This window comes from Silurus aristotelis (assembly GCF_946808225.1).
Source record: "Silurus aristotelis genome assembly, chromosome: 13".
NCBI classification, from domain to species: domain Eukaryota; kingdom Metazoa; phylum Chordata; class Actinopteri; order Siluriformes; family Siluridae; genus Silurus; species Silurus aristotelis.
This window is the reverse complement of record NC_139586.1, coordinates 19,264,126-19,283,421: the sequence shown is the minus strand read 5'-3', so window position 1 is coordinate 19,283,421 and position 19,296 is coordinate 19,264,126. Positions and strand designations below refer to the sequence as shown.

Sequence of the window (19,296 nt, the reverse complement as noted above, 5' to 3'; positions counted from 1 at the left end):
GAACACGTACTAAACTTATTGTGCAGCTTCTCTATGAATTAAAAGCTTCCCTACTATGACCAATAAAAAAATATAAACAAACAAAAAACAGAACTGTAAGATATTTATACAACTCAAGAAGCTAGAAATGATGGTCACCTATCTATACCAATTCAGCTAATGGTTTAATAGTAGCTAGCTAGACAATAGAGGCAATACATCTCATTTTACTGGGTGGGAAGGAGTATATTAGTTGATTGTGTGATTGATTGTGCATAGGACGGATCTGCTTTAAAAACAGCAACTGAATGAAAGGGCTTAATGTTAGCAGTAGAGATGTAATTTCACTCTATAATTCAACTACTGCTGTTATTTCTTTAGGTATCATATTGTACCTATTTGAATGGTAAACAGATAAAAGGTGTCAAACAAAGAATCAACCTAAAGACCCCTATGAAAGGTTCATACTGTACAAAACTGCATTGCACCCTGCCTTCAGCCTTCAGTGAGTCTCTGCCTACTTAGAGCCGAAGGTTGTCAGTTAGGCAGCAGGCATGTGATTGATTAAACCTCTGCAATGGAAATATTTTTGGGAAATATATCATCACCTTCTTTTAAAAATATTATGTTGCCAGTAATGCATCTATACTGTTAACACACATTGTCCTGATTGTTTGTATTTTTTTTTTTAGCAACTTACACTTTGGTGTGATATTTTGAAATGGTTTATAATGTGTTTTTGATCAAACTTAGGAACCTCTGCTCTACAGAGACCCTTAAAGAGAACCTTTTTTTGCTTGTAAGGAAAACCTTTTTTTTTTTTTTTTTTTTTTATTATTCTTTTTTAGGAATTTCTTTCTTTTTTGAATTGTTTGTAATAATGTTTATACTAAATTAGTAAAGCATAGGTAGGATCTTGCTTGAGGAGCGATATATAAAAAAAAATCCATTATATGTTAAAAAAATATATAATATTCTTAGTAATGAACAATCACATTCTACTGTAGGGTTGCCTCTAGTCATATTTCTTCTGAACCATCTGGATTCATGAAGCTGATTGATGATTTGCCATTATTTTTTGAAAAAAGCTTTTGTGGGATATCAATAAAATCTCTATGGCTATGATCAGTCATTTCCTTCTAGATGGTAACAATCCATTACAAAATAATGCATAAAAGATGGCGGGTTTTTGTTTGAAAAGTTGCCCTGCTCGTTTGTACATGCATGGCATGTTAGATAGTTTGGTTAATTACAGTTAATTCTATAATCTTGAACACACCTCCTTCCTTATCAAAAAAGTACATGTTTTTGACATGATATACTGTTTCAAATGTGCATGTTTTTAGAAAGTATTGTATGATTAAGTAATAAATGAAGCTGTACTAATGAAATTAACTTGACAGCAGACTGTACATATTTTAAACGACTCATCCAAATCAGCTTTGTAGATCTAGAAACCTTGCAGTATGCTGTTGAGTAATGTGATAATTTAAAGATTAGAGACACTCAGATTATGACAAACTTCATGTGCTTTTACAAGTCCCCATTTATTTTTTAATTGCTTATCACTTCTATACAGTTTGCAAATCTGAGGGTTTAGGTGTGTGTGTGTGTGTGTGTGTGTGTGTGTGCGTGTGTGTGTGTGTGTGTGTGCGTGTGTGCGTGTGTGTGTGTGTGTGTGTGTGTGTGTGTGTGTGTGTGTGTGTGTGTGTGTGTGTGAGTGTGTGTGTGAGTGTGTGTCCTTCACAAAATCTTGGTGCAACCCAGTTAAAAATCTTACAGTGTTCTAGCTGCATATCTTTTACTACAGCTTCATCCTCTGAGGAAAAAAAAATGCTGAGACAATGCTTCCTACAGCCACCTGCACTGCTACTTGAGTAGACTCAAACAATAATTACATTTGCTTTCGGCCTGACGACTGATTGAGCCCATTATCCTAACCCAGATTCAGCGTGACACTGGCTCACCTCTCCGATTGGATCTGCTACAGCTGTATTTTTAGACCTTGCTAGGCCATGTGTGTATTGGGAGATTTTATTTGGCTATGTATGAGCTGTGCTGTGTTCGTGTGTGTGTGTGTGTGTGTGTGTGTGTGTGTGTGTGTGTGTGTGTGTGTGTGTGTGTGTGTGTGTGTGTGTGATTAAAGTTATTTTCCTTTCATTCTGGCCAACATGCAATTTGATTTCAACACAGAAAGGGAGTCATCTACTATTCAACTTACCTATTATTGTATGTCCCAGTTATAGAACATGATCTGATATGAGAGCATTACATGAGGAAGAAGCGTGTCTTATGAAGGAACAATCTCCAGCCAAGGTCATTTTCACACTTTGGTTTGAATACAGGTGTCTGGAATTGCTTGATTTTACATTTATAAAATTTCTTATGTTTTTGGGATGCAGGTTTGCCAAAATTGCAGGTACTGGGATCTATTTGCAGTTTTTTTTGTGGATATAATACCTTTTTTTTGCAATAGTGTCAGTGCAAGCACTGCGAAGGTGAGCTGATTACAGCACTCTACTCCTATAGTAGAAAGTGTAGCTTTATATATCAGTATACTAACCATAACAGCCCTTTTCCGCACCGCCATCAAACATTAAGCGGAAGGCAATTTGACAAGTTAAACCAATCACAATAAATGGCATAGAGTGTTGCGAGCAGATAGTTTCAAGACACAGTGTGGACAGCATCATGTTTCAATAAGAAGTGTGCCTCAGACCACCATTTAAAAAAGAATTGACTTTTGTAAAGCTACTTTGTTACAGTGTCTATTGTCTAATCTAGCAAACTAATTAAGTTGAATTAAAATAAACCACTTCTTCCTGATTGTGGGACCATTATGACCACTTTCTAATTGTATGTCATTTTAAATGGGGGGCAGGCACAAGGCTGATGGAATGTAGCACAATTGTATTGTATGCAAATGAATTAGCATATTACTATGTTAATCAGCAAATAATGGATAGCTCCTAGTTTAGAATTAACCTCAACTGGCTACAGAGAAGGATCCTGCAACCAGTAAACATACTGTTATAGCAAAAGCAGCAGAAATTTCCGCAGAAATTTCCTGCAATCACTTTTTATTGTATAAAATGTAAGGCTGACAAATATGCAAACATGAGCTTGATAGTAAACAGATGCATATTTCACTACAATTAATGTGCCTAGAAAGGACAAATATTTCCCTTTAATACTTTATATAACCTTTAAATCGAACTAAAGTTAAAGCTTGAAAAGGCCAGTACAATTAACTGATAAATAATTAAATTCATCTATCTCGCCAATGGTATTTACTACTGGTGTCCTCAGGCCCTCCTACCTGAAGCATTTTATTTAACCAGACACACAATTCACATGATTTAATTAACTGCACATTGGTGAGAATCTTGATTAAGCGAATACTGCAAAACAGTGTCAGATAATTAATTGCCAGCAAAATACCAAATTGTCAGGCATTGTAAGCACAATATAAGCTAAAGACCTATGCCTTTGTTAAGGATGTTAACTTAAAGCTTTTTGAATGTTTTCACAGACTGATGTTCATCTTTGTTGTGATTAAGCAGTGTGCAAGTCCATGTACAGTGCAGTGCCTCTAACAAAACAATAAAAGGCAAATAAATATGCCTGGTTAGATTATTAGCAGTAAGTAACTTTAACAGTTATGCTAGGATAAGTGTATTATAAACAGTCCTTGTGCAACTAAAGCAGGTTTTTTTTCAATGTTTTATTCATTTCGTTCCACAGACATTAGTTTCTCGACATTAGATTTTGACGGCGAATCCGGTCATCCAGGCATCTGTAGCTGTTATTCTTTGTTCCAAAAAACTCTACAACAGATCTCATAGATCACTTACTGACAAGTGATGTCCAAAGCCGTTCATAACTCAATCCCACAGGCCTAACCTTCTGTATATCAGCCAATAAAAAATTGAGCATTGGTCATGGTGGATAGCCCTGGTCCACACTGTGATCCAGTCCCTAAATTCACAATTTTATTTTGGTTATTAATTTGTATAAAATTTGATGTCCGTTGCCTGGAGATTACAAGAAACAGCGTTCATTCAGTCTTTACTTTTGTCCATAAGGAACCTTAAGGAAAAATAACATTAATGTCCCTATACTGTGCCTTTTTAACAAAACTTTTACAAATGATTCATTTACACAAATGTTCTATAAGTAGTTTTTGGAGTAAAGGCACAAAAGGCACGAAAGGTATGCACTTATGAATCACCCCAGTGACAGGTTGAGGTATAATTAGTTTCTTATATTTCCCCACGCAAGAAAAAATGTTAATGATGCCAACACGAGAGCCTAAAAGATCTCACACTTGACTTCAGTATGAGCTTTACAGTGTTATAACCTGGTTTACATGCATTTGAATAGACTAACCTTCAGCTAACCATGCTTAGGATTTTATATTAAATAATGTATGATCTTATTTTATAACTTAATGTACAGAAAATAGTTTTAATGGTGCTCAGTCCTGATTCAGTTGCATTTGAATACATAGCATATGAAATATTAAATATATATATATATATATATTCCTGTGGCATATGGATTTGTTATTCCGCTATATTGTTAGCCTCATTAACATTAAAGAGAGGATTCTCTGCCCGAATAGCAGCCAGAATGCAAACCTAAAAGAGTCAGAGAACATCAAGAACAAATGCCCTGCTTGGCCTGCATGGCACCAGAAGCCTGTAGCATATGCTCTCATTTCCAAAAACCTCAAGTGATATTTATAGTGGAAGGTAATAACAGCATGAAATGCGCATATCATAGCATGCTGCTGGTTCAAATGTTGCATCACAACACCTTCTCTCTTTAGATGTACACTGCATCCAAGATCATGACAATTTTAAAGATGACAGTGTCATCCAAAAGCGTTTTGATTGGCACTAGCGTAGCAGTCAGATTAATTTCATTCCAAAGAAGTGCTACACATAGAACAAACCTGCTTAAGCTCTCAACCCAATGAAATAAATAAAAAATAAAAGCTGGCAAATAAGTTTGCCTAGGTTTTTGAAATTGCTGGATTTTTAAAGAAACAAAGTAGAAGCCTCTGGCACTAAGTGTTCCAAACTGCTGAAGACGGAGTTTTGCTACATTTCGCATTCTTAAAATTCATAAAGAGAGCTGATGCAAGAACAAACAATAAATGATATAAAAATTGCAAACACTTGCGCTCTCTCACAATAGAATCATGTACCTGCTTTTTGAAAAATGAGACAATTGTCGATGTGTAATTGTCACCAATTAACTGGATTATATCAAAAATCATGCATTGTAGTATTACGTATATTTATGACTAAACATGTGAGTGCCTGCTATGTGATGAATAAATATTTGATTATTCGATATAGTGAAAGGATAAAGTGATGTTTTTGTCTTAACATCAAATAACCTTAGAGCACCTTTAAAGGCTAAGAGGAAGATATATCTGGTCTTTTCCTGTTCTCATTACTGCTTAAAAAATCAGTCAGAAGCTTCAAAAACTTATTATTTCACAGGATATGATTCTTGCTTTGAAATGACACTCTTTCCTGACTACAGATCACATACACATTCCAATGATAATACCAGTGAAAATGAGCTTTCTGATTGAATGAGCCTGACTCTGCCTTTGGAATGTGCAATGTAAAATCCTGATGCATGATTTCCTCCCTGCTATTTGTAAAAATTGCTCCATCGGCACCATATTCGTCTACAGTTTAAGCACGCAATCTCTGAGACCTGTGTGTATATGTTTTGTTGTTTTGGTCCTGGTATGGTGGCCTTTGAGTGGGACTCAGTGAAGGGAGTTTGCTCCGCTCTGATGGAGCAGCTGAGTTTTAGGGCATTTCCGAGGTCTGATCGATGGTGATTTTACAGTGGCCAGCACAACTATCTCAATTTTCTCTCTCTCTCTCTCTCTCTCTCTCTCTCTCTCTCTCTCTCTCTCTCTCTCTCTCTCTCTCTCTCTCTCTCTCTCTCTCTCTCTCCTTTCCTCTGAGCTGGTAATAAAAGGTAAATGTTTAATGCCCTGAGCTCAATTGGTGTACACCACCCAGCTGCCTAGAGCAATGCTGTATTATCAGGTTTCTAGCACCTTTCTGTTCTGCTGGCCGCCGAGTGACTGATGACACCTGAATATAACCTCCATCACTTTAATGCCAACATAAGCAGAGGACTTGAATCCCACTCCTGCTGAAAAAAAAAGTTATTGCTTTCTAGCAATTCGCTATTTATACAGGGCATTTAATGCACATTGCATATGATTTTCAGCAATTTGCTTATGCACTGCTGGGCAAAAAAAATATATCAAAATAACAAAAAAATATTTGAATGCTCTTAACAACAAATCAATAGTCAGGAAATAAACAAGAATGAAACAAATGCACTTCTGAGATCTTCTGTGCCACCATTCCATTATTTAATTTAACTGTTTGTGAAAAGGTTAAAACAAGATATTTGACTTATAGGGTTTTATTTTACACACAGGTAAAAACATAATAATGATTAAAATCCTTAATGTAAAATAAACACAAACAAGAAACACTGGCATTTTTGAAGGCTCATTATTATTTGGTTATGTGCTACACCTCATGCAGTTCATGAAAGCTCTTTGCTAAGAGTAATAAACTGATTCAGGGGAAGATCTAGTCATCAACGGGGGAGATCTACACTATTTGTTAAATTTCCTGACCTGGGATTTGTTATTAAAACCAAATGCTTGGTCCATTTGTTTTTGCCCAGAACTGTACACTTATATTTAACCCTCTTTAGTTAGATTTGACTCCTTTTATTTATGCTCGACATCACTCTTACACTTGTCAGCACTCTCTCATTACCATTTTACGACCCACAGCCAGTTATTAACTATGCCACTCGAGAAGTGTAACACGTGCATAGATGGAGCTCTTGATATTGGTTAATTCTCTGTTTAATACAATGAACAAGGATTTTCCGAATTCCATTTTGATTTTCTTTTGACCGTATCCTATCTGATAAAACGTTTACATTTTTTTCACCTTCACGTCTTATTCATCTCGTTGACACAGCACCCCTAAGGCTATTGCGCAACACTTCTGAGACAAACCATCACCAGCTGAAATGCACACACTCCAGATTTAGATTTTATGTGAACCGATATGCGCTCCCTGCCCTCCCTTATGTCTCGAATGCATTTTACATTGCCATAAACGAAATGAACAATTGCACTGATGGAGAGAACATAAATTTTTTGAGGCCTCCTTGATGAAAGACGGTAAATATTGATGTCCTCCCAAGACGTCTAACTGGAAACAGAGAAACATTAAGTATAACAGTAAAGCTTAAAATACTGTACACTATAATATATAGACTAGGCATTTATCTTGTAAATGTTGTATATTTACATTTCAGGATAAAAATGACACCCATTCTGCATTGCCAAAAAATGTGCTGTATCCTCTGGGAAATATTAGAAAAAAAAAAAACATTTTAAACTTTTTTCACATTTTTTTTTTTTTTATTAGACATAATTTTATGTCACTAATAGTAAACTGTAATACATGAACATATTGATTGTAAATCTTTATTTAACAACCTCTTCACAGACCTTAGTACAGATTTGTTTTCCGAACAACTATTCAAACTATTACACCAAATGGGAAAATTTTATATATAAAATTTTATAATAATATTGTGGCTTTGTTGACTGTCGCATTTTTATTATAATTGTCTTTAGTTCATTATTTATAGTATCCCATTTCATTATCTAAATGAACAGACAATGTGTGTTAATATAAATAGGAGCCATAGGAGACACATTTTAAAAGACATCATGTAAAAAAAGAAACCACAGGATATTTGGTTGAGGCTACTGTGTTTATACTTTCATGCAGGCTTGAGCAAATTGGTGAATATGAAAGAGACAAAGAAAAAAGTATGCAGCTTTCTTAATAACTGCCTGATCAGGTCAATTTGTGCATTTTGGGAAACATCTCAAAATAAATTAATTAGGATATAACTCAGGCATGTACAAACAAAAATAATAACTGCATAATGGCATATTGTTATGGTAGAAAAAAAAGTGTCAGTTCAGGCCATTCACAAGGTTATAATTTAAATAAATAAAATTCAGACAAAAATTATGCACCACAGTTTTATACCACTGGCAGTGCTTTAATAGAGAGAAAAGTCACATCAGCTCCTATCACAATTTCAGGAAGTAAAGATAAATCTTTTAATTATTATTAACAATTAAAAAATTTAAAATGAGATTCCCTCAGACTATGCAAATAAAGTTGAACGTACCAATGTTAGGAACAAATTTACTGAAATCGTTATTCATTTCTTCATTTATTTAAGGGTGATGTTTTTGGCAAATGAATAGCACCTAGAAAACATCCAAACACGACATTAATTTGTTTCAATTTATTTGAATTCGGAGTAAGTTAAATTTAAGAAATCTTTCTGATCTAACTTATTCCATGATTACTTTTTTCCGGGTAAAAAAGAAAAAAAAAAAAAAACAACACACACAGGCTTTTCAATATGCTCTTTAGTTTATTCAGGTCATTTTTATGCAGAGTGGCATTTGAATAAAAAAATTCAGAAGGTATTCTCATGAGTGTCCATGGTATAGATTTCAAAAGCACAACATGACTAATAACACCGCTATGGCTTATTTTTTCCCCTTGTTTAATTATGGTCAAAGAATTCACCACAGGTTTTTACTTATTTATGACCTGATTCACTATTTCTACCAATACTTGTGGCTGCTTTCCCCATTTAATTAAGGATGAGGTCTCTGTGAGCTGGATTCACAATTTTTAAGCCACCCTGATGAGAGCAGAGAGAAACATTGAGTGCCACGTTGTTACTCGGGTTAAGTGGTTTTCTTGGGGGCAGTGACCAGTTCGAGGTCAAGTGCTGTAGAACTGCCATTTCACTGGGACAAGGTCAGAGTGCTGTAGAGAAGTTGGACTAGTCTCATCTCAACATGCTGCAGAGATGCAGCATCACAGTGAATGTAAATTAGGCAGGAAACCATAGGCATGCAATTTCCTCTGAGCTTCCTGGAGATTCCTGACCAATCAAAAAGTACTTACACTGTAAGTACTATTGAAAATTGCATTATACTACATATTAATAGCCAGGGATTTTGGCAAAATTTTTTCCAGGAAGAAAAACAGGCAAAAAAAATACCAGTGGGCTAAATTTGTTAAAAAGAACGTTTTTATTTCTTTCCTTTTTTTTATTTTTTTTGAACTCTCCTGTTGTTTTTCTGTAATTGGTTTGTCTCACCACGGTCATATTTTCCCCGTGTGAAGAAGCTGCAGTTTACAGTGTGCTTAGTAGTAAACATAGATGAGTGCCTAAGGGGTTTGCATGAATCAGAATGTGCATCTTGGCTACAGATTGCATGGAAATGTTTTGAAAAGGTTTTTGGTGCTATAAAGGCAGAAGGTAGAATCAATATAGCCGAAAAGGGGCGGACTTTCCATTAAAGTCGCACTCAATTTCAGGATGGTCTATGAGAAAGATAGTCAATCAAATAGCAGAGTCACTGGAGTGCAGTTTCCTTTGGGTGAAAACTAACAGCTCGCAAGAACCAGATAAAAATTTCACTTAGGGTTAAAGCTTAGCAGCTAGTAAATAAAGGGTTGGAAGAGCGTGAGATATTCTAGAGAAACATGCACCTGTGTCATATTTTTGGAAGCGAACACCACTATAAACAATATATATAACAATACAACTATGTATTACAGAGAAAATTTGTTTGTAAATCAGATTTGCGGATCTGTTATCTTAAAGCATATCGTGGCGACTCGCGGCCGCATCAGGCTGAACACAGACACGGGAGAACTTAAATTGGGGTTAAGTGTTTTTATAGGGGACCAGAAGAGAGGGGAAAGGGAAAGGGTAATAGTGTTCTAATGTCTCTTCCGTCTCTTCCGTGCCATGAGAGACCACGCGGGTGCGAGCCCAACTCACTGTCCTCCCGGCTGGCTTTTATACGCCTCGCCGGCTTTGAAGACAGTGATGAGCCGCTAGTCACAAGGACGCCACGCCTCCTTGTTTGCTGCGCTGGGATGCACCGCCTCAGCGTGCTCCTTCCGCACCCTGCTGATGGCTATGTTCGGAGCGCTTGCCCCTCTTGGCTCCTGAGGTGGAGGCCCGTCGTCACTTTATTTGGAAGTGAATCTCTGTGTGTTTGTTAGTGTTATTACATTATACGACAGTAATGTTTAATGCCTGATTCTGATTCTAAAAGTTGTTCCAGCTTTAAGATAATATATTATTTTCCCCTGACTAATATACTTAAAATAACAAATCCATGCACCACGTAACTAATGCTACTAAGAATAATACTGTATGTGAAAATGTGCACTATTGATTTGCTTTAATAAACCAGAAACAAATTACTGAGTATGCTCAGGTACATATGGTCTGTAGAACTAATTCTGATTCTAATATATAATATAGTGTACATAGTTTGTACATTTTATTAACAATCCTATCATTTATTTTATTCTATAATCTAAGCAAAGGGAAATGTCATGAACCAGATGACACGGTAAATCAGGGTTTTGTAAATGATTGTTTGTGTGTATGTGTTTTTGTGTGTAAGAGAGAGTTACAGAGATCAAGTGTTGTGTTCTTGGGCGGCCATGTTTTTCAAGGCCAAGTAGAGTTCATAGATTGCATGGATTTATTATACATTTATCTTTAATGCACAATAAGTTTGAGGTTCGCTCTTTTTAACTGACTGCCTGCTTAATATTGGAGGTAACTCAGTTTATATTGTTTTATCCTGGGTAAACTGTGTCAAATGTGACATGACAAAGTCTACAATCTAAATAAATAGATTTTTAAAATGTAAATTTGGATTAACCGTTTTGGAACGAGTGTCTAATGTTTATTTCAGTCTGTACTACTCATTATAACTTCAGAAAGACAGGAAAGTCTAAAGGATGAAGGATTATGCATTGATGTTGCACTGTAACATGACAATCAGGGTTTCATGAGAGAAAAAAAGAAAGGCTCGTGAAAGAAATTCTTTGCTGCGATAAAACAAGTGATATTAACTTGTTCTATGGACATACCACCACAATATAAAACTTTTTTTTTATGTTTTTGAGTTTGCCAAATCAGGTCGAACTGTTATACTGCTCCATTGTTCATTGTTTTCTTCAAAAGACATGCCCAGTCATGTTTTATTATTTGCTGATGTAATGGTACACTGTCACAAACCTTATTGTCTTCATTGTTCCTCTGAAATGCATTTGAAATGTCCTGTTTTTTTATCCAGGGCCTGTAGCAGTGATCAGTGGGGAGGAAGACTCCGCCAGTCCACTTCATCATGTCAATCATGGAATCATCACGCCCTGCACTCTGGATGCCGGTCCTGATGCCGTGGTGATTGGAATGAGTCGTATTCCCGTGTTGGAGAATCCGCAATATTTCCGGCATGGACACAACTGTAACAAACCAACCACCCGTGAGTCAGCTATACATCACTTTCCCTTGTGTGCGTCTGAATATATGAGGAATTCGATTCATTCTTTATGAGCTCAATTTCCAGATCACAGATTACAGAGATTATGTGCAGGTCATTAAACGTTTTTGCCACTGTCAATAATAGCTGGTCATGATACTGAATGGTGCAGCCAAGACCAATTCCACTACAGGGTCTCATTGCATAGGCATTAAACTATTAGGCATGTCAGGAACAGACACAGTTCATTTATTCAGGATCTCTTTTTATTGCAAGACATTAATGCACACCATTCATGCTTCCTATATTTTTATTTAAGTGTTTCAAGCCTTTAATCATGCTGGGCCTCTTTTGAATAGCAAGCATGATAAACAGTGTAAGTGCCATTTGACTAATTGTTCGAACAATTCAACAGTGTTTTTTTTCTAGTAGTTCTACCGAACTCAAAATAATATAAAGTGAAACATTTAAAAAAAATGTGTATTTTAAAATAAACCCTCCATGTAAAATGTAGCTTTTTTGTTTAGAAGCGCCTGTATTTCCAGTGCTAATGGTAGTTTATAGATTTGACAGCAATGAATGACTGCATTATATTCTCAGATGTGCTCTTTTTTGTGACCATTAATTGTCCCATGTTTCATTTTAATTCCCCCAACGTAAAAAAATAATTTTAAATCTAGCCATTTGTTAAAAGCAAATAAGCAAATGTATTTAAAATTTGTATAAAAAAAAAAAAAAAAAGTAAAGAAAAATAGAATTAGCTTAGCCCAGTTGGTTCTAGCCAGTTTTACATTCCCATGCATGCATTTGTGGTTATGTTTATATAAGAAAAAGATACGAAGTATTTTAAGTAACAATTTACAGTTTTCTTAACGCATCCTTGGAGTTTGCATATTAAAGATTATAAAGTAAGGAAGATACATTACTGTTAGGCATTATTATGTATATTTTTTATTTGAGAATAGTATAGTGGTGCAGTATGACAGATCCAGTGTTTCATGTTTTGTCCTGAGCTCTGTGTTGAGTTTTTATGCATGTTCTCCTTATGTTTTTGTGGATTTCTGACACGTTCTGTGTTCACCTCACACTTTCCAAAAACATGCCAGTAGGTGGATTGGCCAACATACATCACTGGTATTTGGGAATGAGTGTGTGAAGGTAGTGTATGCATGTTGTTCTATGTAGGACTGATCTTATCCAGGTTGTATTCCCTCCTCACACCCTGTGATCTTGGGTTGAGCACTGGATTTTTTTCAAGTGACAAGAGAAAAAAGTCTTCCTGAAAAATATAGAAGGTTTTTTAAGAGGTTTAAAATGTATTTATTTTTTTTAATCCAAATTTATGAGATGTACCTGGGAAATTGTATGTAATTTAAGAGATCAAATTGTTAACATTATTATTATTTAATTCAATTAATCAGATCTTAACAGCATTTTTATTTTTGGCACAATACTGTAGAAGCATACTTTTATCCTTATTATTCACTTCCACTAATATCTGCACACAGCTGCTGTTTGCGTTCGGCTTTGGAAAGGTCAAAAAACACACCTCAATATTTCTGTAGGCGGGTGCTCTAGTCATTACATTCGATGTATAGTGTCATTACTAAACTAGTATGTGTAGTACATTGAGGATAAGATGAAGTCTCTCCTATTAAAACTAGATGACTCATGCATGGCACAGTCCTGCTGTCATTGCAAATTGTACTGGCACAAATATCACCCTATTGTTGGCTAAATGGAGGTTCTTGGCTGCTCTTTTGATCATTGGTGCTGCTAAGATTTATTCTTCGCTTCGCTGTGTCTCCCGGTGGTGTACGCATCTGTAGGCCTAATCCTAATGCACATTCTTAATTTACATCCTTTAGGTAAATCAGAAAATGTCCTTTTGCCACATAGGTCCTTTGCTGATGTTAGTCACACATACAAACAGTAAAAGGAGGCCAGTTCATTGAGAGAGATGAATTCCCTTTTTTTACTTGCAAAGAACACACACACACACACACACACACACACACACACACACACACACATTGATATTCCCAGCACACTGCAGTGGTCTGTTCACTGTGAGCACTGTGATGGCTATGTGGAGATCTCAGAGAGAAGGAAGAGAAATTGAAATTAAGCTCCCATAAATAAATGAATACACTATTTATTATAGATGGTATAAATTATTTATGGCTCACGGTCATCAAACAACTGTCATGCAAACAAGGGTGCAATTTTGCAGTGACACTTGTCTTTAAAAGGTATGCATATGTTTTTTTTGTCTCCTGCCTCTAGAACACTGTTAGACTGCTGTTTAAAATTAGAAACACATTTGGCTCAATCTGTTTTCAATTTGGCTTAAAACAGACAATATGTTTCATATGGTGATGAAGTGCGTTTCTCTGGGAAGCAATATTTTCATCCGGATTTTGTGGTACTAGTTTGTTTATTTACTTGGAGTTCTATATATGCTGACTAACTAACGATATTTCCTTTAGACTAAAACTGTGTGAGTGTTTTTACCTTTTAAGAATAAACACATTGCTGAAGGAGCAATAATTAATTGAATGACTTAACAAGAGTTACTTAGAATTGTAAGTTTTCAGTGCTTGTATTTGAATTAGATGCTGTGTTAAAATATAATCACAGTCTAAATAAGCAAGAAATTGGTCATTGTACATGTGGTTATTGTATATACAGTGGTGATTAACTAAACCATTCTGTTTATTATAGCATTTCATTATGGTTTGTCACATAACATGGTTTATATGCAAGGGCTTGTATATTTAAATATGTTATACTTGAAGACAACTAAGAAACAACATACCGTAATTTTCGGACTATAAGCCGCTACTTTTTCCCCACTTTTGAGGCTTAAACAACGAAGTGGCTTATTTATGAATTTTTCCTGGGTTTTTCCCGGTTTCACAAACTTCAAGCCAAAAAACTGAGCCCCATAACATTAGACCAATGAAATTTCCGAACGTAAACGAAAAAACGCACCTCACCTTTGTTCTTAGCTGCATGGCATCGGGAGAAAAAACGTATTTTTTTTTTTTACGCACAACGATGAACAATAACTTTCTTGGTAGGCTACTGTTTAGATACAAGCCGTTGTAACGCGTTGAGTCTGGGTCATGGGAGAGCTCGCTAACTCCAGTTGCAACAAAAATCATATAAGCACAGACAGGTTTCCAAAACTCTTTTGGTGCTTTTTTATTTTTCTTGGCAACAGTGTTACGGGTTAGTCAAAGAAACTTAGAAATGAGCATCAGAAAATATTAAGGACATATTCCTCGGTCTTGCACACATACACATGTATTAATAGCGGAAAAATGTGGCGGCAGCCTATTCCCAAAATACCGCTCTGCTCTTAAAGGAGCCACAACATATTTCACCTGTGTTACAGACTGTCGTTAAAGCCTGTGTAAAGTTCATTAGTTTCAATGTAGACTTATAGACAGGTGTGGCTTATTTATGTTTAAAATAAAAATCTTTGTCAAATTCAGTGGTAATATATGGGTGCACTTTATAGTCCGGAAATTACGGTACTAAATAATATAAAACATAAAAACTTATAACTTGAAAATGAAACAATTACAATCATAGATTTATCGACCAACAACAATCATAAAAGTACAAACGAAAGGCAAAGATCACAATGAAAAGAAAGGTATAAATACACAAGTACTATGGCTATGAGTGAATAAGTGAAAGATGATCAGGTGCAGTAAGTCATGTGGCATGAAACATGAAAATGCAGTGGCGTGTGGAAAATGTAGTCCCTCTTCATAATACTGACAGTTAACCAGTGATCTAAGTGATAAAGCTGTTAGTAATTAAAGCAGGTAGTAAGAAACTTCTTATGTTCTTCCAACAAAAAACAGTTACAGTTTTCTTCATTATTTAAAAGTTTTAATGTTGTTGAATTCATATTCCTGTTTGCTTAAAGAAATATCTGCTTGAAAGAAATTGGCCTATGCAACAATCCAAGTTAGCAAGACATAACATTGAGGATTTAGCTATATGCACCTACAACTAAAAATTTGGCAGCAAATAGCAAATGTTCCTTCAACTGTAACATTCAGAAAGGTTCTGCTTACATAAAATTGTTAGCATAAACCCCTAGGAACACAAGATAGTTTATTTCACTTATGGCTTAATTTTAATAAGTAATAATTACGAGCAAGTAAAAACTGGGGAGTTTCCAATAGCCAAATCAGCCCAAAACCACTTTTAGCCCTCTAGCTAATAGTAATTCCTACTCTGAAATTCAGAGCTATTAATGCTGAATTGCTGTAATCTACATTCTGCATTCACTTTTTTCTGAACATGGAAAAAGTTTTACTGCTGAGGGATCAGGGATTGTTTCAGAGATGTTCCACAACTTAAAATGTTGCTACAAATGGATAAAAGGTTTTATGCTTCAATCCTGTGTAAAAACTTTTACGAAATGGGAAAATCTTCAGGGTGAAAGGGTTTGTTGTTTCTCTGTAACTTGACAAGCGGCATTTTGGATCCCATATTACTTTAAAAAACAGACTGTTTTGTGGAGTTCCATAGCAGGAAACATATCTATAAATAGATTAGAAAGTCTATTAAAACAATTCACTAATGCTGAAAAGTTCTTGTGGTATAAAGGAATGCACCCAATCATGAAGTGCTGTTATAGGAAAATAATCAACTTTAGGATGGGAAGAGCAGCAAATCACTCAGAAATTAAATATTTCCTTCAGCACACCCTAACAACAGACCTTATTGTCATTTATACCTAAATAAACCAGCAATTTCTGGCTTTTTAAAAGCTACTCAGGGGATTTTTATACTCATACAGAAGCCAAACAATCCTAGCTTACTGTGAGGTCTCAGGAACACTCTGAGGTGGGAAGTAGGAACTTCTGAAAATATTGAGTTCCCAGCTGTCATGAATGCACTAGTCAAAACATCATCAGGATGTGTCATAAATGCACTTATATGCTGTAGCAAGCTTCTTTGAGCAGAAAAAATATTTCCAGCTTGTCAGTCAGATGTCATTTATTTGACTCCATGCTGAGTCTCCCATGGTACAACATTGAAATAAATTTTCATTCTGCATGTCTTGTTGCCTTAGACATGCCCCCCATCACCACCACCCTCAGAGTCTCATTATAGATAGGACCATTTTTAACTCATCTGTCCATAAAAAAAAATTAATAAAAAATGGAAAAATTCAATCATTAATGTTTGATATAAGAGCGGACATAACATACCACTTGACATATAAACCTCTCTAAATGCAACTGATGTATTTGGGCTTACGTGAGAATCAATTGTTCGTATCCCTTGCAGACATCAATGTGCAGACGAGTAAGGGTAAAAAAAAAAGGCATGATTATACCAAGGTCAAAACACAAACAGGCAGAGGTGGAACGCAGACACAACACTTTTAGTAAATATACTACATATACAAAAAAAAATTGAAAATAAATATATAAGGTAGAAATGTATAAGAAAGAAAGAAAGAAAGAAAGAAAGAAAGAAAGAAAGAAAGAAAGAAAGAAAGAAAGAAAGAAAGAAAGAAAGAAAGAACTGCCAAAATCCAGGCACTGAGTTCTCTGCATTTGTGTGGAGCTTCATTTCCCGTGTTTTGCCTGAGGCCAGACTCCAGGGGTTCTGCGTCTCTCAGAGGAACTGCCTTTCATCCCAGCTAACTTGCTAGCTAACATACTCAGAGTCTATCTCTTCTCAATATTGCATTCTTTAACAGAATCATCTTTACCAGAATGAATATTTGATAATTCTTCACTATTAATTTTTAATCTGGCTTTCAATCAACCATTATTCCATTAGTTTTAATTATAAGACAGTAACATTAATAAAAACGGGATTTAAAAAACTGGAAAGTGTAAATAAACAGACATGACATTACCTCATGGCAGATTTTCCATAGCAGCCTAATATGTGTCATTTTTTTTTTTATTATTATTTTTAGAAGTGTTTTTTCTTTTTTTATTGGACGTGTTCATACGTTCTAAGCTGTTTTACTCCTAGCTGATGGAAAATGTCAATAACATGTGACACATATACAAGTAAAGAAACAGAAATTATTTCTGTTTCAAACCAGTTGTTTGTACATGATACATTATAGAAGCCCATTTGCATTTACCAGAGATCCACAAGCTCAACCTCTAGCTATACACTCAATTAAAGTGCTTGTATATCTCTCAGCTTTTTTTTTCTACCTACCAGCTGTTGCCTGAATTAGTCCTCCAATTACATCACTTACCATTTCACATTATAAAGCCCATGTATGTTTTAAAATACCCAGAGCACTTAGATCATTCTGGAAGAAGATTAGAAGGCAAAAAGATTAGAAGTCACTTTTAAAAGTAGATCATTTTGAAATAAAAAAATGGAAATAAAATCAGGCAGTCTGGCATTAATTGAAGCCCAAGATAAAAAAAAAAAAAAGAAAGAAAGAAAGGATGTTTTGAAAAGGAACCTTTAGAAATGTCATTTTCTTTTATTCAGAGTCAAATCTTTATATCCTTTTGCCTTTTGTCTTGACTTTTTTAAATCAAACTAACTCAGATTCATCACATCCTGCCCGCTGAATGGAGATAATTAAGAACACAGTAATAATTTTTGTTTTTATGACGACCAGCCTGGGTAAAATTTGATAAGGACTTAATGCTATTAGCAACGACAAGAGAACAAAGACATCAGCACCTGTGAATGAAGTGAATCCAAATAAATGTGAACTTCTCTATAGAAATTCTAGTGTTATGAATTATAATTGTACAACTGCTCAGATCTAGAGTGCACTTGACCTCATTATAGCTACGCAGTGAACAAAATAAGAAAGTGGTAGTCGATAATGGTGTCATGACAAATATTTTCTTTTAATAACCAGCAAACATAGAGTACAAAACCCATTGTGTTTTAACATGTAATTTAGTGTATTAATTATCTTTGAACCTGGCATTATATTGCCTTTAATTCTTTGGAAGAAGTGTGCATTATGTGTTGCAAACAGGATCTGGAATGGCAGAAAGGAAGGTTAAGGCAACCCATCGAGCCATGTGCTGTCAGATTTGTTGATGACATGGCTTTTTTAGAGGATGGGACAAAACCAGCGGACCACTTAATGATCAAATAATTGAATATAAATTAGGTATTTGAGGCAGAAGTGAAGGTTTGACCCGTCCTCTTGTTTATCGTCTTAGATTCCTACATTCTCTGTGCACGACTGATGAACGCAATAACTGCAGCTATGAGAAGCTATTCACAGCTCGAGTGCATTCGCCCTCTGTTGTCAAAGATTTGTGGGCGGAAGTCAGAATTCTGACAAGGTGTTGTGAGAGCTGAGGATGGACAAGTATGGTGCAAAGGTTTGGTGGTTTTATGCTGTGATCAAATCCAAGATGTGCCACATTTCTGTCTTCTCTCAGCATAGCTTTCTAGCATATAGGAAAGGAATTTATGTTTTGAGGAATCAGGTAGAATATATATTTTGACACTGTATGTGAAAATTCAAGATGATCAGAGTTTCTAAAATACTCAAACCAGCAGATTTAGAAGAAAAAAACATGCCATGTTAGCATCTATTTCAATGTTTAATGTGAACATTAACTAAAGCGCTTGAACTGTATCTGCATGATTTTATGCTTTGTGCTTCTGTTACAGTATCTGCTCATTAGATAACTATATGAATGTACAGGTTTTTATAATAAACTGGAGTTTGTGTGAATATACAGGGCACTCACCAATCAATTATACACTTATCTAATCATGTGGCAAAAGTGCAACACATTAAATCATGGGAATACTGGTCAAGTGATCCTAGTGGCTTTGACCATGACATTCTAATCTGTGCCAGA

The 19,296-nt window shown here is 35.4% G+C and overlaps 1 protein-coding gene across 2 annotated transcripts in view; it reads left to right on the top strand.

Annotated features, from left to right (window-relative positions):
- ntrk3b (neurotrophic tyrosine kinase, receptor, type 3b) overlaps positions 1–19,296 on the top strand; it is a 135,774-nt gene that overhangs the window by 93,188 nt on the left and 23,290 nt on the right. For both annotated transcript variants that reach the window (XM_083559122.1, XM_083559121.1), the window contains one exon: positions 11,261–11,449. In XM_083559122.1, the coding sequence (XP_083415248.1) occupies positions 11,261–11,449 (189 nt within the window). The remainder of the gene's footprint in view (positions 1–11,260; positions 11,450–19,296) is intronic.